General features: G+C 37.7%; 1 protein-coding gene and 1 non-coding gene across 3 annotated transcripts in view; one reads left to right on the top strand and one right to left on the bottom strand.

Annotated features, from left to right (window-relative positions):
- The window catches only part of LOC116463221 (peptidyl-prolyl cis-trans isomerase-like 4), a 42,924-nt gene extending 21,542 nt beyond the window's left edge, over window positions 1–21,382 (top strand). For both annotated transcript variants that reach the window (XM_032146227.3, XM_058434516.1), the window contains exons 10-13: window positions 2,570–2,681; window positions 6,621–6,717; window positions 11,707–11,854; window positions 18,263–21,382. In XM_032146227.3, the coding sequence (XP_032002118.1) occupies window positions 2,570–2,681; window positions 6,621–6,717; window positions 11,707–11,854; window positions 18,263–18,514 (609 nt within the window). In that variant the 3' untranslated portion in view covers window positions 18,515–21,382. The remainder of the gene's footprint in view (window positions 1–2,569; window positions 2,682–6,620; window positions 6,718–11,706; window positions 11,855–18,262) is intronic.
- LOC116463248 (U7 small nuclear RNA) lies at window positions 7,053–7,114 on the bottom strand. The gene has a single exon (XR_004246625.1). It is a non-coding gene; the product is annotated as a U7 small nuclear RNA (small nuclear RNA).
- Window positions 21,383–22,165: the final 783 nt, after the last annotated feature.

The following is a 22,165-nucleotide window of genomic DNA, read 5'->3' on the forward strand; positions in this document are numbered from 1 at the left end:
TTTCTTTTTTTTTTTTAATTTTTTTATTTTTTTGAAACAGAGTTTTGCTTTGTCATCCAGGCTGGAGTGTAGTTGCATGATCTCAGCTCACTGCAACCTCTGCCTCCCAGTTTCAAGTGATTCTCATGCCTCAGCATCCCAAGTAGCTGGGATTACAGGTGCTTGCCACCACACCTGGCTCATTTTTGTATTTTTAGTAGATACAGGGTTTTATGACGTTGGCCAGGCTGGTCTTGAACTCTTGACCTCAAGTGATCCACCTGCCTTGACCTCCCAAAGTGCTGGAATTATAGGCTTGAGCCACTCCACCTGCTGTTTTGCTTTTTTATTGATCTCTAAGGATTCTTTACATTTTCTGGATGCAAGCTCTTTTTTTATTATGTGTGATACAGATATCTTTTCTGTGGATTTCCTTTTACTTTTTTTTGTTTTTTAAGGGACAGGATCACTCTGTGTTGCCCAGGCTGGACTTGAGCTCATGGGCTCAAGTGATTCTCCAATTTTAGCTCCTCCGTAACTGGGACCACAGGCATGCCTTTTTCCTTTCTTAATGGTGTCTTTTTATAAACAAATTTCTAATTTTAATGGTTCAGTTTGTCACTATTTTTCTTCCTTTTTAGTGGCCTATTTAAAAAATATTTGCCCACTTCAAAGACATGAGGATGTTCTCCTGTATTATTTTTAGAAGCTTTGTTGTGGAATTGTTTCCCATTCAATTCTGTAATTTGCTTTTGGTGTATGTGTATTACATTGTTTCGTTTTTCATACATTGGATTGCCAAGTGACACTCAGCACCATTTATTTAAAAGGTTGTCCTGGCGGGGCGTGGTGGCTTACGCCTGTAATCCCAGCACTTTGGGAGGCCGAGGTGGGTGGATCACGAGGTCAAGAGATCGAGACCATCCTGGCCAACATGGTGAAACCCCATCTCTACTACAAATACAAAAATTAGCCGGGCGTGGTGGTACGCGCCTGTAGTCCCAGCTACTCGGGAGACTGAGGCAGGAGAATTGCTTGAACTCGGGAGGCAGAGGTTGCAGTGAGCCAAGATTGCACCACTGCACTCCAACCTGGCAACAGAGCAAGACTCCGTCTCAAAAAAATAATAAATAAATAAAAGGTTGTCCTTTTTCTCTGAGGTCTCCACTGATGAAAAAAATAAAATAATAAAAAAAGTTGTCCTGCCCCACAGCTCTGTAGTACCACTTTTGTTATAAATCAGGTATCCATATATGTATAGAGTCTGTTTCTAGACGCTATACTGTTGCACTGATCTATTTGTCTATTCATATACCACTGTTACATTTTGTTAATCACTATAGGTTTATAATGTCTTGATAACTGTGAGTCTTCCAACTTTGTTGTTTTTGAAGATTGTCATAGCTGTTTTTGACTTTTGAATATTTATATATATTTTTGAATCAGTTTTTCAATTTTGAAGAGATTTCTTAACTATTATTTAGGTGTAAGTAAATTGAGTATTTGCAAATACTATCCTTCTGAAAAGGTGATCTTCAGAGCTTTCTCTTTGGGGATATAGCATGGTGATAGAATTATGCCTGCCTGAAAATAATCAGTCAGATTCATGAAACATACACTGATTGCCTACTTTTTAGATACCATGCCATATGATGTTCTAAATGATGTAGTTACAAAGACGAATCAAGCTTTGTCTATATCTTCATGGATTTTATAATCATTTAATTATTGACACATGTAATAAATATGATTATAACTATTTTATCTGCTTCTCTTTGGATTATCTCTAGTAAGAATAAGTTTCCAGGAATGTACAAAAAATTGATCAGTACTGAGTTGAAATATGTCACTGTCAGTGTCAGAAACAGGGATTTAGAATTCTGAAGTTACCGACAGGAAGGATTCTTGTGTAGCACAGACCTTGGTATTGCAGGCTCACAGTTCATTATCTAAAACCCTTGAGAATAACTAGGCTTCCTAATACAGAATTTTTCAGAATTCAGAAAGGTAATACTGTATATATGCATACACACACATACACATTACATCTGTGATTATGTAATACCTTTCTGGGTCAGCATTCCATAATCTGTCACAAAAGTATTTCTGCAGTGAAACAAATGAATATTCATACTAAGTGGATAAAAAATGGTCATAACCTACCATTAGGTCCGGTGTTACTGCCAAATTAATTTTAACACCAAACTTATGAAAACAACTTTCACTTTTCAGGATGTTTTTGAATTTTGAGTAAAAAGGATTGTGAACTTGTATAATACAGTCAGTAAGTGTATATTTATCTGTTCACTACAGTTGGACTGCCTCTTTAAAATCCTAGCTCTGACCCTTGCCAACAACTTCTATACTTCTCTAAACTTCTGTTTTCTCATTAAGAAAATGGATAGTACCTCATGGGGTTGTTACCAGAGGTATTTGAGGTAATAGATACAAAGCATTTAACAGCATTGGGTGTGTAATAAGTATTCAAACATTAATTTTTGTAACAACAAACTTTTTGTATTTTCAGTATTCTAGCTACAGAAATCTTTTCCATAAAGGTTTATGCTTGAGTTTTTATAATTACTATCAGGAAGAAGATTGTGAGAAAGCATTCTTCAAAATGGACAATGTGCTTATAGATGACAGAAGAATACATGTGGATTTTAGCCAGTCTGTTGCAAAGGTTAAATGGAAAGGAAAAGGTATGGTGGTTTATCTTTTGTTTTTGTTCTGCCTTTTTTTGTTGTTGAGATGGAGTCTCGCTCTGTTGCCCAGGGTGGAGTGCAGTGGCACGATCTTGGTTCACTGCAACCTGTGTCTCCCACATTCAAGCCATTCTCATGCCTCAGCCTCCCAAGTAGCTGGGATTACAAGCATGTGCCACCAAGCCCAGCTAATTTTTGTATTTTTAGTAGAGGCGGGGTTTCACCACATTGGCCAGGCTGGTCTCGAACTCCTGACCTCGGGTAATCCACCGCCTTGGCCTCCCAAAGTGCTGGGATTACAGGCGTGAGCCACTGCGTCCGGCCTTGTTTTTGTTCTGCTTTTCATGTTTGTATGAGCCTTTTATTGAGTGCTGTTAATTAGGAGAAATATTAATTGATGTAACTCCTGCCATTTATAATTTTACAAACCTGCCATCTGGAATCTGAGGTAGAGTGTGTGTGTGTGTGTGTGTGTGTGCGCGCGCCTGTGCGTGTATTTTAAACTGATGAAAAATTATATTTTCTATGTTTGACTATATTATAAATTACTAATAATTACCCACTGCAGACATGATATGTTTCCAAAGTAATTATTTTGACTTTATGGTGTTTTGAGTCTTTTAGGTGCACAACTTAAATTTTTTTTAAGTTTGTTTTAGTTGTCATATGATGCAAAATAGACAAGGTCCATGGAAAGGTAGATAAAAGTCTCATTCATTCCTGCTCGTCATCTATCTAATTTCTCTTCCAGAGTAACCATTATTACCTATTGGTACTAACTTTCCCCTACATTTTTTTTTTTGAGACGGAGTCTTGCTCTGTCACCCAGGCTGGAGTGCAGTGGCCCGATCTCAGCTCACTGCAAGCTCCGCCTCCCGGGTTCACGCCATTCTCCTGCCTCAGCCTCTCCGAGTAGCTGGGACTACAGGCGCCCGCCACCACGCCCGGCTAATTTTTTTGTATTTTTAGTAGAGACGGGGTTTCACTGTGGTCTCGATCTCCTGACCTCGTGATCCGCCCGCCTCGGCCTCCCAAAGTGCTGGGATTATAAGCGTGAGCCACCGCGCCCGGCCTCCCCTACATTTTTTGAATACATATGTGCATATATATATATGTGTGTGTGTGTGTGTGTGTGTGTGTGTGTTTGTGTGTATATATATATATGATTTTCTCCTTTTAAAAAGGAAAATACAAAACAAAGGATGCAGGCTATACATACTGTTTTTGTACCTTGCATTTTTCAATTAACAGTGTATCTAAGAATCAGTTCATATCAGTATATAAAATGAACCAGCCCTGTTAATGGGTTTTCTAAATGTTTACTCTTCCATGTCCATAGCCATATGTTCCACCTTTGTACATATTGCATTTCCCACATACACATACATGTATGTCAAATACATTCCTGGTAGCATGTCAGTCTTAAAAGTTGGGTCTCTCATTTGTTGAAATAATACAAGTTTTTGGTTTTTGATGCAGTGTTTTTAAAAGGTTTCACTTTGGTACTTACTCACATGTAATGCTAAATTTTACTGGGAATTTCAGGGTTACTTTCTTTTTCTATAACACTTATTTCCCATGATTTTAATGAACTTTTTTTTTGTCTGTTTTTAGTAAGAAAGAAAAACACTATTTAGTTGTGAATTGCTGAATTGTTTGGTGGATTCTGTTACCTTATGGGAGTTCAGAGAAGGAAGAAATTATTAATGTGAATAAAGTAGGCAAGGAATGCTGAGTGGAAGCTGTGATCTCTGTGATAAGGGAGAGGGTGACTTGGATTGGAGTTCCATGTACTATTAGTTTCTCCTGCGAAACCTTACCTCCTCCTAGAACACATGGCTAGTTTTTGACAGTGCTGTTTGAGTGATTTGTGAAAACTAAATTGAAGTACTAAGATTTTTTTCCACATATGAAAATTACAACTTTGTGAACAAAAGATTCCAGTAAGTGTATTCAGAAGTGTTGGTGAGCTGCTGGCCTGATGCAGTGTAGTTCTGGCCGGTAGTAGTGCCCGGTGGCTCTTAGGTAGAGCTTTGCTTCCAAAGAGCTAGTTTAATTGTATCATTTGGGAAGTGTGTGAAGTATTATAATTCCTCATTATAGATATGGAATTTGAGGCATAATCTTGAGACATGATTTACCTAGAGTCACATACACAGATGATTTAGACCCTAAATTTGGTTTGCTTTTTTACCCTCTCAATCCTATCTTCTTCTCAACCCATCTACCCATCGAATAAATAATACTACTTTCTTGTGACTTTTAAATAAATGTCTTCATGTTTTTTCCTAGGATAAAATGTCACATAGGAGGGAGAAGCTTTGGTTTTGTATATGCCATCATAAACATACAGTTTATTATTATTCTCAGTTAATTTTGAAATAATTATATGTTACTGATTCACATTTATAAACTTAATGTGTATAATGTGCCATTCACAGCACTAAGTACTTTCCTTTATAGTCTGATGATTCCAGCAACTCTGTGAAATGTTGGTATTATTTTTAGTTTATAAATGAAGATAATGTAAATAAAGGTAATGAATTGCAGAGAAGTGGTGTCTTACCTAGGACCTCCCACTACAGTCAAGAACCTCTTAGGTTAATCTGGTGCCCTTTCTGTTATATGGTAACTGCTTCATCCATAGTGAGACTTTTAATGGCAGGCAGATGGCAAATAATTTTTCAATGATAAATGATGGCTGTTTGTTACTGTTACCAGGTATTTTATCTCTTGGAGTAGACTGTTTCACATTTATGGGAAACATTGCTGGCCATTTTTGTTTCTGGAGTCTCTGGAATTGACAAATAGATTGATCTTGTCTTTTTTGCTTACCCTATAGGTCCCCCTTTAAAACCCTGACGATCAAGGTATACATAGGATTCCCAGTCAAAACCTCTGTCTATACCTCCAGTTTGTTTTACTTCTACATTTAATCTAGGACCCTTCTGTAGGAAGTCTTTCTACAAACAGCATTTCCTAGTGGTGTAGCTGAGGGATAGGAAAGGCAGGGCAGTCAACAGGTCTGGGACATGGATACGAACTGAATTCTCATCTGGTAGGAGACTTCAAAATTGAATTCTCATCTGATAGGAGACTAGACTTGAGAGTAGAGAGGCTGCATTGAATGCTCTTCCTTTCTGGCCCTACCAAGCTAGTTAGAATAAGCAGTAGGTCCTATTTTCCTGAAGGGATTTTTGGCACTTGGGAGGAATAAAGTTGCCCCTAAGTTAGAATTTCAAAGTAGAGACAGTTTGTCTTTGGTGCTATTACCCACCCTCTCCTCTCACAGTTGTTTGGTGATCTTCTGCACATCCTGCCCTCTTCTATTTGCCTGATGCTCTGTTGCCATTTGGCAGCAGAGTATCTCTTGTTAAATCTTTTTTTTTTTTTTTGAAACGGAGTTTCGCCCTGTCGCTCAGGCTGGAGTGCAGTGGCACAATCTCGGCTCACTGCAACCTCTGCCTCCCAGGTTCATGCGATTCTCCTGCCTCAGCCTCCCGAGTAGATGGGATTACAGGCACACACTATCTTGTTAGATCTTTAAAAGGTCTCTTAATGTTTCACTTCTCTCAAACTTAAGTCTTTCAGATCTTAAACTCAGGTCCCAAATCCTCAGTTTTCCATTGGACTTAATGTTCTCATGGGCTCAATGGCTCTACGTGAACACGGCATTTGTGTGTAATTTATTTTCAAGTTTGATGTTGTAATATTCACATATATCGTTAGGTGGCAGCATGTGGCTACCTAGCAAAAATGGATGTCTGATTTCAGTTAAATTAGTAATGGAGATGGAATTACTATGATTCTTTTGTTCCCTTTTTCTGTCTCTCGATGTATGCCATTTATAAAATAGCTCTTATACTTTTTATAAAATATTGTTCTTGATTAGGTGGTTTTTTTACTAAGCTCTTTTTTTCTTTTCTTAATAAATAGGTGGGAAATACACCAAGAGTGATTTCAAGGAGTATGAAAAAGAACAGGATAAACCATCTAATTTGGTTCTGAAAGATAAAGTAAAGCCCAAACAGGAGTATCCTTACCAAGAATCAGTTAGTTAATATGTATTGACCATCTGCTATGTGTAGAGTACTGTGTGATGTGTTATGAAAAGTCACAAAAGCTATAGAAGGCAAAGTTCCTGAATCCAGATTGTTTGTGAGGAAGTAACTTAGTTTATCATTATCTCCTTTCAAGATCTTACATATACTTTGCTTTTTCACTATACTGTAGTGTATGGAGAAAGTTAAGGTTGAAAGAAATCTGTAGCCTAATTCTTTTATTAATACTTTCCTACTCTAGGTTAAGTACTTTCCTACTTACCATATTCTCAGAAGATCTTCAGGTAAGATTTGTATTTTCTTTTTGGGGGGCTTTCCTGCAAAAACCGGAAAGCCTGCTAGGCAAATTCTAGAAGAGCTGTAACACTAGCTTTGTATTTTCTATATGTAATTGTAATGTTTTCTATTCCTCATAATCAGAAATTTATTATTGCTAAGCTGATTCCTTTGTGCTAACTGCTGTTATGTTTAACTTCCTTATCTAGATTACAAAATCCCATTGTTCTCTGTTACAATGTTAGGTTACTTCTTTCGGTATAGTATATTGTAATTTCAACAACAAATATTTATTGGGCTACTACTGAGTGCAAGAGTTCACTTTTGTAGGATTAAAAAGAAATCCATTGACTTGACCGTTTACTTCAGATTCTTCCAAGTTTTAGGTTGAGTCATGTAAAAAGTAATGAAACATACTGTTTATATTATGACATTTAAATTTGTTCACTAATTTTTCCCATTATAAATATATCACTCCACACATTGCAAGAGTTATTTCTTTTGTGATTCTTTCTGGTAAATGGTGTCTTTGTTTCCTAGTTTCTATTGGTATTTCAGGGATTTTTTTTCCACATATGTAGACATTTCTTTTCCAAGTACTCATCAAGAAAGATGAATATCAGGTTGACTTGGTCTGCATTCATGTTTTAAGATGTGTTGATTGTCTGTAATGTATAAAGCATTGTGAGGTGTTAGAACTGGATAAAGTCTGAAGAAAGCTGATAAAATCAGCATAAGAAGAGGCTTTCACATGCAGACAGACCAAATAAGAAGCTGAGATTTGGTCAGAAAAGATCAACATTCAAGGGCATATGATTGAAAGCTCAAAATCATAAAAGGTATGAATGGAATACATTTGATATTTATTTACCAAATCTTTGAAATTAAATTTAGGCTTATTACTAATAACTATAGCTGGAAGAAGGGGAATTTTAAGTTTTCTTTAATTTTAATTAATTGAAACAACCACACATATACCTATATGGAATAGTGTAGCTTCTAGCCTTTTGAAGTTGATGCAAAAGAGAGAAATGCCATTAGGGGATAGTCTGATGTGCAGATAAGTTGTCTTAAGTTAGTTAAGAAGGCATGGTGGCATCTACTTTATGGGCCTTAAGAGAAAGAGAAATTACTGAAAGTATAGATTATTAGTAAGAAGAATCAAAAATAGAAGTAGGAGAAGGAAATAACTTGGCCCAACTAGACCTCAGGGAAGAAATTGGAGATAAGAGGGCAGTGAGCTCACAAATTTGTGTTTTATTCAAAGGGAGAGGGATTTGATGTCTTCTAAAAGTGTTGATTTTAGTGGTAAGTACAAGATAGTGGGTGAGGAAGCAAGAGATGTAAGTGTCTTGAGGGTATGACAGGTAATCAGCAGATACTTAGTAGCATCTATTGCATACCCAGTTTAGCAATGAAAGATATTCAGTTCCTGCCCACATAGAACTTACGTTTTACTGTTGGGGTGGGAAAAAAAAAAAAACCAGACATTAAATAATTACCATTCTAAATATGTCTAACTTATTGCAAATAAATATTGCAAAGGGATATGGGACTCATAATAGGGGGCGAGAGGTTAGAGAATACCCTCAACCCTGAAAAAAGTGACATTAAAGCTGTGACACTAATATGGGAGATAGGAGGGCTGAGGTGGAGTGCTGTCTTCTTTCGTATGATCCATCATTTAAGAAATAGGCTGGGTGCAGTGGCTCATGCCTGTAATCCCAGCACTGTGGGAGGCCGAGGTGGGAGGATTGCTTGAGCCCAGAAGTTTGACACCAGCCTGGGCAATATAGCGAGACCGGTCTTCATTTTTTTTTTCTTAGAAAAAAGAAAAATTGGCTGGGTGCAGTGGCTCACACCTATAATCCCAGCACTTTTGGGAGGCCGAGGCGGGCAGATCACCTGAGGTCGGGAGTTCAAGACCAGCCTGGCCAACATGCAGAAACTCCGTCTGTACTAAAAATACAAAAAATTAGCCCAGCGTGGTGGCAGATGCCTGTAATCCCAGCTACTCGGGAGGCTGAGGCAGGAGAATTGCGTGAACCTGGGAGGTAGAGGTTGTGGTGAGCCAAGATCGTGCCATTGTACTCCAGCCTGGGCAACAAGAGTGAAACTCCATCTCAAAAAAAAAAAAAAAAAAAATACAGTTTTTATCTTAACCCAATACAGTCACAGTACAATCGTACACACACACACACACACACTTGAACCAAAAGATTAATAAAATAAATTTTTTTTTAGGTGGCATATACTGTATTTCTGTATTTTTTTTTAAATGCTGTTGTGGCCCACTAAATAGATTTTGTACCCCATTGATGGATTATATTCATCAGTTTGAAAAACACTGTTTTGAGCCAGGCACAGTGGCTCATGCCTGTAATCCCAGTACTTTGGGAGACTGAGGCGGGTGGATCACTTGAGGTCAGGAGTTTGAGACCAGCGTGGCCAACATGGCGAAACCCTGTCTGGACTAAAAATACAAAAATTAGCTGGGTATGGTGGTGTGCACTTGTAATCACAGCTATTTGGGAGGCTGAGGCAGGAGAATTGCTTGAACCCTGGATGGGGAGGTTGCAGGGAGCCAAGATCGGGCCACTGCACTCCAGCCTGGGCAACAGAGCAAGACTGAGTCTCAGAAAAAAAAAAAAAGAAAAACACTGCTCTGAAGAATTTGGACAGAGGGAGCAGCATGTGCAGAGCACACATTAGGATGAAATCATAGCAGGAGCTATGGAATGTGTATCTGGAAAAGGCAAGATCTAGAAGATGCCCCGGAAACAGCGTAGCATAGTAAAAAGAGGGAAGTTGGAGATAATGGAGTCATAACCGAATGATACGAGCTGACTAACCCTCTTTAGCCATCTCACGGGAAGCTAGGAGGGACAGTGTCTTTCATTTGATCTTATGTAGAAGTGAGACATTCCTGCGGAAAGTTTTGAGTTGTGGCTTTGTGAAGCAGACACGAGCCTCTAGTCCTGAGGGAAGTGTGTCTGCGTTTACTGTGGTCCCACATGTAGTTAGCATAGCTCTGCCTGTTGGGCTTCCTCATAAGCTTTCTTTGGAAAACCACCATTCCAGCCCATGTCAGTCTTCCTCAAAATCCACCTTTGAGGTTGAGATTATTTTCAGCAGAAATTGTAACTCTTTTATATTTTCTCTTATTCTATTATAGTATATTTAAGAAAATACTTATCTCTGAATTAAAACATTAAAACATTTTTAACACATTTAGATGAAATTTAAAAAGATTCACTCATAGCTTCATCACCTAGACACATGATACTTTTTATTTCTCCTTGTTTCTTTCAAGCCTTTGTCTTATGTAAAGTTATAATCGTTGTATGGTAATAGTTTTTTGCTTTAAGCTTTTTTCATGTTAATTTTCATAAACACCTTTCTAGGGTTTTTTCTGTAGCATTTATCATTGTTGATAACTTCGTTTATAATATATCATGTTGAAGTACTATAATGCATTTAAGTATGTCTTCATTACTAGATATTTTTTTGTTCCCACTTTGCTACTAAAAGTAATACTATTATGCATATATATATATATATATATATTTTTTTTTTTTTTTTTAATTTGAGACTGAGTCCCGCTCTGTCACCCAGGCTGGAGTGCAGTAGTGCAACCTCGGCTCACGAAAGTCTCTACCTCCTGGGTTCAAATGATTTTCCTGCTTCAGCCTCCCGAGTAGCTGGGGTTATAGGTTGCGCCACCATGCCTGGCTAATTTTTGTATTTTTAGTAGAGAAGGGGTTTCACCATGTTGGCCAGGCTGGTCTCGAACTCCTGGCCTCGAGTGAGTCACCCGCCTTGGCTTCCCAAAGTGCTGGGATTACAGGTGTGAGCCACCACGCCTGGCTTTTATGTATATTTTTGTTCATTTAACTGTATTCATAAATTCTTATTAGAATTTAAACATGATGGGCAGGTGTGGTGGCTCACGCCTGTAATCCCAGCACTTTGGGAGGCCGAGGCGGGTGGATCACGAGGTCAGGTGTTTGAGACCAGCCTGGCCAATGTGGGGAAGCCCCATTTCTACTAAAGACACAAAAAATTAGCCGGGCGTGGTGGCGCGTGCCTGTAGTCCCAGCTACTCGGGAAGCTGAGGCAGGAGAATTGCTTGAACCTGAGAGGCGGAGGTTGCAGTGAGCCGAGTTCGCACCATTGCACTCCAGCTCAGGCAACAGGGGAATTTTTTTTTTCCATCTCAAAAAAAATAATAATAGAAAAGAATATAAACATGATAACTCGATATGCATTGCTGAATTTCCTCTTGTGGGATTGAACTAAAAGAAGAGACATACAAATGTACCTGTTATCTTATATAGCTTTTCTGGGCATTGGAATTTATAATAATTTTTTCTAGTTAAAGATGTCCCTCATTTTCTAAATTTAAACTTTTTAAATTATTGACAAATATGTTTATTTTTTTCCTCCTAATTTTTTTGCCTACTAGTCTTTATTTTAAGATTGTTTAGGATTAGGATTCTTTCCATTTCTCCTGACTATATAATGAAAGAAAATGTTAGTTTTGTTTTAGAAATGTACTCTATTCTTTTGAGATGCTTTTTGCTTTTGTTACTTTTAGCCTTATGACCTCCTTTGTTTACCAGATCTTAAGTTTTGATGTCTTACCAGTATTATTTATCACATTTATCCTTAACTAACTACTGCAGTACAAAATACGATCTTATATTAGATGAGCAGGCTGAAGACTCGAAGTCAAGTCACTCACACACAAGTAAAAAACACAAGAAGAAAACCCGCCACTGCTCTGAAGAGAAAGAAGATGAGGACTACATGCCAATCAAAAATACTAATCAGGTACCTCTCATATCCAGACTTAGATGTGGAGAAATAAATATTTTATCCCTCTGTAAATAATGTCTTAGTGATATAATTTAGGAGGTAAGGGATAGTTCTAAGCAGAGATGGGTTTGTTCCTAAGAAGCAGAATGGTTGCACTGGGGTATTGGATTTCAATTTTCAAAAATATTTATCACAAATAATAAAAGATCATTTTTGACATAATGTATCAAATACTTCCACAATGTGAAGCAAGAGTGATTTCCATACCTGTGGATACTCCTTTATTCCCATCGAAACAAGTGTGGTTGTGCTGAAAAAGATTTTGTCATTTATCTGCTTAATTTATCACCAAGTGTTATGTATAGCACTTAAGGGCTCTTGAGATTTTACGTCCTATAAAACATTTATATCCTGCCGTATAGTATATAAGAAAAACAGCACTGATAATTAACTTTAGCATGCTAAAAGCTCTTCTGAACAGCACATTTAAAAAAAAAATAAAAATTCCCCAAAGAAAATTTATTGTGAAGAAAAGTGATTATTTCCAACCTGTGCTTTGGTTCTTAGTTAAATAAAAAACAATTTACAGGCTGGGTACGGTGGCTCACGCCTGTAATCCTAGCACTTTGGGAGCCTGAAGCAGGTAGATTGCTTGAGCTTAAGAGTTCGAGACCAGCCTGGGCAACATGATAAAACCCCCATCTCGACAAAAAATACGCACACACACACACACACACACACACACACACACACACACACAAAATTGGCCAGGCGTGGTAGTGTGCACCTATGGTCTCAGCTACTTGGGAGGATCGCTTGAGCCCAGGAGGTAGAGGCTGCAGTGAGCCCAGATCGTGCCACTGCGCTCCAGCCTGGATGACAGCCAGACCACGTCTCCAAAAAAAAAATTTTTTTTTTTTTTACATCAGAGCTCCTTGCTTTTGTTTTACCACATGGAGACATTTATGCTGGGCCCTGGTGGATGAGAAGGATTTCAGTGGGCTGAGGTGAGAAGGGAGGGAACTTAAGATGGTGAGAATGTCAAGCAAAGATGCAGAAATAGAGAAATGTAGTATGATAGGCAGAGTCGAGGATTTGCTGTCAGGAGAGCTAGGTTTACATTTCTATACTGCTGGCCATCAAAGTGACCTTAACAAGTTCTTTAACTTTCTGAGCCACAGTTTCATCCTCTGTGAAAGGTGAGAAATACTTCACAGGCATTTTGTTAAGATTCAGTGAAAAAAATGCTTGTGCAAACATTTTCTACACTGGCTATTATTGTTACTACTTTTTTTTTTTTTAACTTAAAGCAAATTACTAGTTTTAGAGTTACTTGGAATAGTTTCTCTCTGTGGTTATGACATTAACTAGATTCATATTTCAGTTAAAGTGTTTCTTTTTTTTTTTTTTTTGAGACAGAGTTTTGCTCTTGTTGCCCAGGCTGGAGTGCAATGCCACAATCTCGGTTCACTGCAACCTTTGGCTCCCGGGTTCCAGCGATTCTCCTGCCTCAGCCTCCTGAGTGGCTGGGATTACAGGCACCTGCCACCATGCCTGGCTAATTTTTGTATTTTTAGTAGAGATGGAGTTTCACCAAGTTGGCCAGGCTGGTCTCGAACTCCTGACCTCGTGATCTGCCTGCCTCAGCCTCCCAAAGTGCTGGGATTACAGGCGTGAGCCACCGCGCCCGGCCCTGTTTCATTTTTTTATTTTTATTTTTAATGTTTAAGGGTTGCTTTAACAATTTTTTGTTTTGTAGTTCTAAAAACTGTTTCCAAAGTGAAATCTACAAAATGGTACATTTAGAGAACCTAGTTTCCATTCTTGTTCCCTCCCCTTTTCCTTCTTCCCTCTATGGGTAACTATTTTATGTGTTTTATGGGTTATTGATTTAGAAAAATTTAGCAAGTAAATATTTGATATATGTGCTTAGCTCTTTGCTATAATCCAGCAGAGATAGAATTTCTTCTTTCTATAGCCCTTTAGCTGTTTAAAGATTGCCATCATTCATGCCTCATCCCGTTTTTAGGCCATACCTTTGTTGGTTCCTGCAAATATTTCTCACATGAATCAGCGGTGGTAATAAAAGTAGTAGTAGGCCAGGTGCAGTGGCTCATGCTTGTAATCCCAGCATGTTGGGAAGCTGAGGCAGGAGAATCGCTTGATCCCAGAGTTCAAGACCAGCCTGGGCAACATAGGAGGCCCTGTCTCTATAAAAATTTTAAATAAAAGAAAAAAGTAGTAGTAGTTAACATTTTTTTGGTCCTTACAGTGTGAGGTGGGTTCTTTTATCCCCCTTTCACACAACAGTGAGAACAAAAAATTGTTACTTGCCCATAATTTTACACAGCTAGTAAGTAGTGGAACCACAGTTTAATTTCATAGTTGAACTCCTAACTACTCTTGCTCGTCTTCTTACCTGGGGTATATTCTCATCAGTTTTCTTTCCTAAACTCTAATGTTATTTTAATAAAATGTGTCCCATAATATAATATTCCAATGTGATCTAATAGGAACACATCTCCTCCTTCTTAAATGTCTGTACTCTATTACTTTAGTCTAAGATCACATCAGTCTCCTTTACTGGTGGCTGTATCACATTCCTATGAATGTTTAGCATGTTTTCCACTAAAAACTCTGAATTCTTTCCCCCTCCATGTGCTGCTTTTAGCTCCAGCTTTTCATCCTGCACTCATACATGGAACCGTCAATGAATTTAAGCCTGAAATAAATAAACATTGGTGTGTTTGAGATAATCAGAGGTCTAAAAAAATTCAGACTGGTTGTGTTTTTTTGTGTGAGTCCTTCTGATTCTGCTGTTTGATTACTTGAAACCTTACAGTAGCAAATATCCTTCTCATTTTGCATGGAGTAAAAGCATCAAGATTTTGGGGGAATGCTATTAGTATTTTTTAAAAGATTTTAAGGCAATTTTAAGTTTAAATTTTAAGGCAATATTAACTATAAAATTACTAAATTCTGAATAATGATCTCCTAACTTCTCCCCTTAAAGTATATTAAATTTTAAAAAAGTCTTGTACTTTGATTTAATGATACAGCTGCATTAATTTTCTCTTCTTTCTAATAAAACTCAGCATCAGTATTTAAGATTTTAATTGCTCCCTGATTTTTTATTATTTTGATTGTTTTTTATTTTTTAAAATTCATTAAAGAGAATTTTCAGTACTAGACAGATTTCAGCTATAGTTCATATTTTCGTGTTTGTCGGTGTTTTGCTTGCTGAGTCTGGTTTCTCAAGAGTATTTTAACTTATTTCTTCAAATTCTTTGTTTTTTATTGAGTAGCCTTACTAATCAATTCGAAAACGTTTGTTTAATTTTCCACCTCATGTCTTAATTCCAGAGATGGTTTTTGTGTTGTTGAGGTTTGGGTTTTACTGGGGTTACAGGAAATGACTATTCAGCTGCGGGTTGCCTTGCTGAGAAGTATTCATGCTGGTTGTCAGTTTTCCACTGGGGTTTTCATAATGCTTGTATTCTTGACTGTACTTTTGCTGTCATTTTAGTGATTTAATGTTATCTTGGTGACTAAGATTTAACCAGATCTTTGAGTTAGTCTCAGAGACCTGAGCAAGGATAGCTTTTAATTAGATTAGACTTTTTTTGATCGCTTATTTCAAGTCATTTGCTAGGTTAATTGCTTTAAATTGGCCATTTTGTGTTCTTTGTTTTTTCCTTTCTTTTTTTGCCACATGGTAGTTTAATCATCTTGTCGTATGTTTTAAATGTATAAATAATATAACTTTTAAAAATTCATACTGGAAAGGACCTAGAGCTTATCTAATTCATTTATCTCACATTAGATATGAAGATACTGATCCCACAGGCCCTTAGGCCTTTATAGTGGGAGAGCTAGAATTTTAACATTTATTTGGTTCAGTCAGGTATTGGATTTTTTCCCCATTATTCTATACCTCTCCCCCCTTTTTAATTTTGGATGTCAAGTTAAATTATCTCCAACCTGTGCAGATCTCTTGAGTCTCAGTTTCCCTATTTCTAGAATGAGGATATTGCACTCCTAAAGCTCTTAGCACTGTGTTAGCATGTACTTAGAGGATCTGCTCTTACATGGCTTCATTCAGCCACTTTAACTTTTCCCCTTCATACATGCAGGGCTCATTTTTCCTTGCTTTTCAGTTTGCACTTACACTACTTTCATTAGCCTTCTTGCAGCCAATTCAGACCCAAGCTCACTTACCCTTTGAGGCTCATCTGAAATCCTAACTTCTCCATGAAACCTTCTCTAATTATTCTAACCTTAAGAGTACTTGTTTGACACATCTCCTAAATGTCAAAGACTGTTTGAACTCAGATCTACCTGACTTCAAAGCTTGTGTAGCTTTGAAAACTACTCCCAAGTAGGAGTGATTTTAAAGTTTCAGTCCAATTCAAATATTAAGCTTCCTCAAATTTTTAAAAGAATGAAGTGCTACATAATCTTTTATCTCTTCTATTTTAAATACTCAAAGCACTTAAGTGCCTATTTGTATAATAACGTACTGAGGATTTTATACAGTTATACATCAGCCAGCAGTCTCGGCATTTTAAAAGTTCGTCTCAACCAATACAGAAATGAGTACAAGGTGTACAGATATAATAGTATATGAATATTTCTATTTTGTATATGTTATAGGAAGCACAAAAATTCTTTTATCTAGGAATGTCATACTTTACTGGAAAATAGATGGTAAAGGGCTAAACCAAAATACCTACTCATTTTTTCTGCCGCAGGGACTCTTATAATATGACAAGAACTATTGGGATTGTGTGGAAAATCACAAGTCAGTTTATAATATTGTATTCCACACTGTGATTATTACTATAACAATCATGTTACATCTGTTTTCACACACTGTCAAACTCAAGGTATACAGTATCTAGACAGCATATGGAATAACTAATAATTTGCTTAAAACCCAGTCCTTAACCATGGGATTCATCACTCTGAATTTTAAGCCTTGACATTTATGTCTGCTACAGTAGTATCTGGTGATAGAGTTAAGACCCTTGGGAGTTTAGTCCTTAAAATTTTCCTTTCCTTTGGGCAGTCTTAAGAAAGTTAAATTTTACAAAGTATCTCTTGAAAGAGCATTGGCTGTGGTCTAAGAGTAGAATTAAATGTAGCAATTTTATTATCCTTGGGGCAAAGGATTCTACCAGTGTTTAAAAACTCATTTTAAAGAAACATAATAATTTTAACATAAGCCTAGTCAGCTGAGTGAGGTGGCTCATGCCTGTAATCCCAGTACTTTGGGAGGCCGAGGTGGGAGGGGATCACTTGAACCCAGGAGTTTGAGACCACCCTGGGCAACATGGCGAAACCCCGTCTCTACAAAAAAATACAAAAATTAGCCAGGTGTGATGGCACATGCCTGTGGTCTCAGCTACTTGGGAGGCTGAGGTGGGAAGGATCGGTTGAGCCTGGGAGGTTGAAGCTACAGTGAGCCATGATCTTGCCACTGCATTCCTGCCTGGGAGACAGCAAGACCTTGTCTCAAAAAAAATTCTCCTCTCTAGCTTCTGTGTTTCTAAACATGGAAGATGTATTTGAACATCTAGAGAGGAGCTGTTATAAAATAAAACACTTTAAAAATTAATTGCTCAGACCCAAGTATGCATTATCCATTTTCTTTTTTTGAGACGGAGTTTCGCTCTTGTTTCCCAGGCTGGAGTGCAGTGGGGCAATCTTGGCTCACCGCAACCTCTGCCTTCCAGGTTCAAGCGATTCTCCTGCCTCAGCCTCCCGGGCAGCTGGGATTACAGGCGTGCTCCCACACCTCGCTAATTTTGTATTTTTAGTAAGAGTTTTTCCATGTTGGTCAGGCTGGTCTTGAACTCCTGACCTCAGGTGATCCATCCACCTCGACCTCCCAAAGTGCTGGGATTACAGACGTGAGCCACCGCACCCGGCCTCCATTTTCTTATTTAAGACTTACTGACTTGTCTAAGATCTCTTCCTGCTAAGTTATTTCAATGATATCTTCTTATAGGATTCTTGTGGGAATTGTAGTAGTTTCATTGCAGATCAATAATGGGACCACGTTTTGGGGAATGAAGGGTGGGGAGGTGGGACTAAGACTATACATAATCAGAATTTTTGATATTGCAGATTGCTCTAAAGACATGTTCTGATTTCAGTTGAGCTATTTCAGTTCCATATTTTTGAATCTGATCCTTCATTTCAGCCAAAATAGTAGATACAAATCAATAACATTGTTAAACCTTTTTCTGAATTATTTTATTGCTTTGTAATTGACAAGATTCTTGACATTAGTGGTAGTGTTCACATTTAAGCTGTTATAACAGCCTTCTAATGGTAGACTTTTCTAAGTTTTATTAATTGAAAATGCCCACAAAATGATTATTTTACTGATTCACTTGTAATTCTCCCTTCCTTTGACAGGATATCTATAGAGAAATGGGGTTTGGTCACTATGAAGAAGAAGAAAGCTGTTGGGAGAAACAAAAGAGTGAAAAGAGAGACCGAACTCAGAACCGAAGTCGTAGTCGATCTCGAGAGAGGGATGGCCATTATAGTAACAGTCACAAATCGAAATACCAAACAGATCTTTATGAAAGAGAAAGGAGTAAAAAGAGAGACCGAAGCAGAAGTCCAAAGAAATCCAAAGATAAAGAAAAATCTAAATACAGATGAAAGATGAAGAGGCAGAATTGAGAGGCTAACATATTTACTCTTGTCTAACTTAAGAGTTCCAGGAAAGCAGATGCTTAGATTTTGTGTCAAAGCTTGTTATTTTTTTCATACTAGGATTACGGTCCTTTAGATTAGTACTGATTATATAGAGCACGAAAGAATTGAACATTTTCTTTGTATACCTTTTTTTTTTTGAGACGGAGTCTCGCTCTCTCACCCAGGCTGGAGTGCAGTGGCGCGATCTCGGCTCACTGCAAGCTCCGCCTCCTGGGTTCACGCCATTCTCCTGCCTCAGCCTCTCTGAGTAGCTGGGACTACAGGCGCCCGCCACCACGCCCGGCTAATTTTTTGTATTTTTAGTAGAGACGGGGTTTCACCGTGGTCTCGATCTCCTGACCTCATGATCCACCTGCCTCGGCCTCCCAAAGTGCTAGGATTACAAGCGTGAGCCACCGCGCCCAGCCTCTTTGTATACTTTTTTACACTAATTTTATTGTTATACATAAATGGTAGTCTTCATTTTTGAAGTCTTTTACATTTTCACTCTTTTTTTTAATGAAGTATTTCATACTACAAAAATACATAGATGTATATAAAGGGATAATAAATGTAAATATCTGTGTACTCATCAGCCACCTTAAGATACAGAATATTGCCTACATTTTAGAAGTTTCCTAAGGCCCTCTCCCTCTCAAATAATTATTTGGAATTTTGTGTTTGTCATTTGCCTATTACAGTTTTACAACATACGTACGTATCTGTAAGTGAAATGTTAATTTTGTATGTTTCTGAATTTTATATAAATGGCAAAATGTTTATTTCTGTGACTTTCTTTCATTTTTATTGCTATATAGTATTATATAAATATACCACAACTTATTCATTCTTCTCTTGATGGACATTTGAGTTTTGTGTATTTATTTTTGTTTTTGCTGTTGAAACAATGCTGCTGTGAACATTGTATCTAGGAGTTATATTGCTTGATATATTGATAAAAATAATGCCAAATTTGTGTTCTGAAGTGGCTGTACTAGTTTATACCTCTCTTGGCACTGTGAGTTACCTTTGTTTCATAGCATCTCCAACACTTGTTAAGTTCAGACTTAAAAATTTGCCAACCTAGTGGATATTAAGTGGTATCTACCTGTGATTTCCAGCAAGATTACTGTTATCTCTGTTCTTCCATGGGTAAGATGTCATTTTTTTCCTGGCTGCTTTTAAGGTTTTCTCTCTATCACTGGTTGTAAGAAGTTTGATTATGATGTGCTTGCTGTAGTTTTTTTTTTTTTTTTTTCACGTTTCTGCTGCCGCAGCGATTTTACCTGTGGGTTTATGGTTTTCATAGAATTTGGAAATTGGGGGGCATTTTTTCTTCTATTATGTCTTTTGTCTCTCTGCTCCTCTCATGCTTCTGGGGCTCTGATGACTTGGATTGTACGTTAGGCCCCTCAAAATTGTCTCCCAGTGTGCTGATTCTGTTCAGCTTTTTTAAAAGCCTTTTTCTCTCTGTGTTTCATGTTGGGTAGTTTCCAGTGCTGTGTCCTCATTGTTTATTAATCTTCCCGTCTAAAGTATCTAATTTCCTTTTAATCGTATCCAGGTATTTTTCACCTCCGACATATTTTTAGTCTTTAGAAGTTCTATCTGGGTCTTTATCTCCCATGTATCTCCTTCACATGCTCATGCCTTCCTCTATTTTTTTTTTTTTTTAACATCTGGAGTGTATTGATAATAGCTGTTTCAATGTACTTGCCCATTCTGTCATCTGCATCATTTCTGGTCTGTTTCTATTGATTGATTCCCACCCTACCCCAACCCCCACCCTGCCCATATTGGATTGTAACTTCCTTCATTACATGCCTGGCAATTTCTGTTTTTAACATTGGGTGCTGGAGTTCTTTTAAGTATCTTGAACTCTGTTTGGGGACATAAAGTTACTTGGAAACAATCCGATCATTTTATAGCTTGCTTTTAAGCGTAATAAGACAGGACTGGGACAGCCTTTAGTTTAGGGCTAATTTGACCCACTACGAAGGTAATACCGTTCTGAATAACCTTCTGGTTACACGGTTTCTGCATTCCGTCTGTTGGGAACATGAACTATTCTGAGCCCTATTGAGCTCCCAGTTGTATCTCCTGTTCCTTACCTCACATGTGTACACTGCTTGGTGTTTAGCTGAAGACTTGAGGGAAACCCAATATTCTGCCCTGCAAATCTTACCTTGGCTCCCCTAAATTCTCTACCCAGGGAGGTTCCCTTCCCTAGCCTTAGTGCCACAGCCTAGAAACCCCATGTAGAAGATTGCACAATTATAGGGCTTTCTTTGTTTTCCATCTCTCAGGAGTCACTCTCCTGCACTGGCTTTTGTCTAACATCTGGAAAACTTCCTTGTATACATTTTATATAGGTTTTAGTTTAAGGTGGAGAAGGTAAATCCTGTCTCTGCTACTCCATTTTGACTTGAGTGGAAGTTAACTTTGTATTTCCTAAATGTTAATGAGGCTGAGTATCTTTTCCCATGTTTATTAATCATTCCTGATTGCGCTCTGTGAAAAGCTTGTTTCATGTCTTTTGTGCATTTATATAGTAGATTGTTGTCTTTTTATACTTAATAGATTGTGGATACTAAGAATAAGTTAAGGAGTGCTGTCTCCTTCCCTCTGTTCTCTTGGAAGAAAAGAAAAAGATTTAAATTAATCTATTTCTTAAAAGCTGGATAGAGCTTGCCTATAATATTGTCTGAACTTTGCATTTTTTTTTGTGAGAAAATTTCTTAACTGTTGATTAGGTTTCAAAAATTATAGAATTATTAGCCTTTCTATTTCTTTAATGTTAGTCATTTTACATTAATCTGGGAATTTGTTTTCATTGAAGTTTTTATTTTTTGATAGCATTGCGCATAGTTTAGCTGGTAGATTTTTACTGTCCTTTTGCTTTGTTGATGAATGTCCTTATGTTTTAATGTGTCTCATAAACGGCATATAGCTAGATGATGATGATGATGATTATTATTATTATTTGAGTCTCACTCTGTTGCCCAGGCTGGAGTGCAGTGGCGCGATCTCAGTTTACTGCAATCTCCACCTCCCGGGTTCAAGCGATTCTCCTGCCTCAGCCTCCTGAGTAGCTGGGACTACAGGTGCTTGCCACCAGGCCTGGCTAATTATTTTTTTTAGTAACAGGGTTTTTACCATATTGGCCAGGCTGGTCTGGAACTCCTGACCTTCTGATTTGCCCACCTCAGCCTCCCAAAGTGCTGGGATTATAGGCATGAGCCACTGCGCCCGGCCAATTATTTTTAAATCTAATCTGAACTTTAACTGGTTAGTTTAGTGCATTTTTATGTGTACTGATATATTTGCATTTATTCCTTACCACCTTATTTTGTGCTTTTTATGTTTTTTTCTTCCACTCTTTTTTTTTTCTTTTGGAATCAAAAATGTTTTTTAATTCCACCCTCACCCATCTGCCCCCTCTTCTTTGTTTTGGGGGAATTGCCTTGGAATATTACATCCATACTTAAAAAGTATAATGTTATATCTTTATCTTCCTCTCTAATTGAGAGTCTTGGAACTCTCTAAGTCACCTCTCTTGCAACTTTCATGTTACAATCATTCAGTATTTTAGTTATAGCTTGTGATTTTTAACCT

The sequence above is a fragment of the Hylobates moloch genome, unplaced genomic scaffold (genome assembly GCF_009828535.3).
Source record: "Hylobates moloch isolate HMO894 unplaced genomic scaffold, HMol_V3 SCAFFOLD_29, whole genome shotgun sequence".
In the NCBI taxonomy this organism is placed as follows: Eukaryota; Metazoa; Chordata; class Mammalia; order Primates; family Hylobatidae; genus Hylobates; species Hylobates moloch.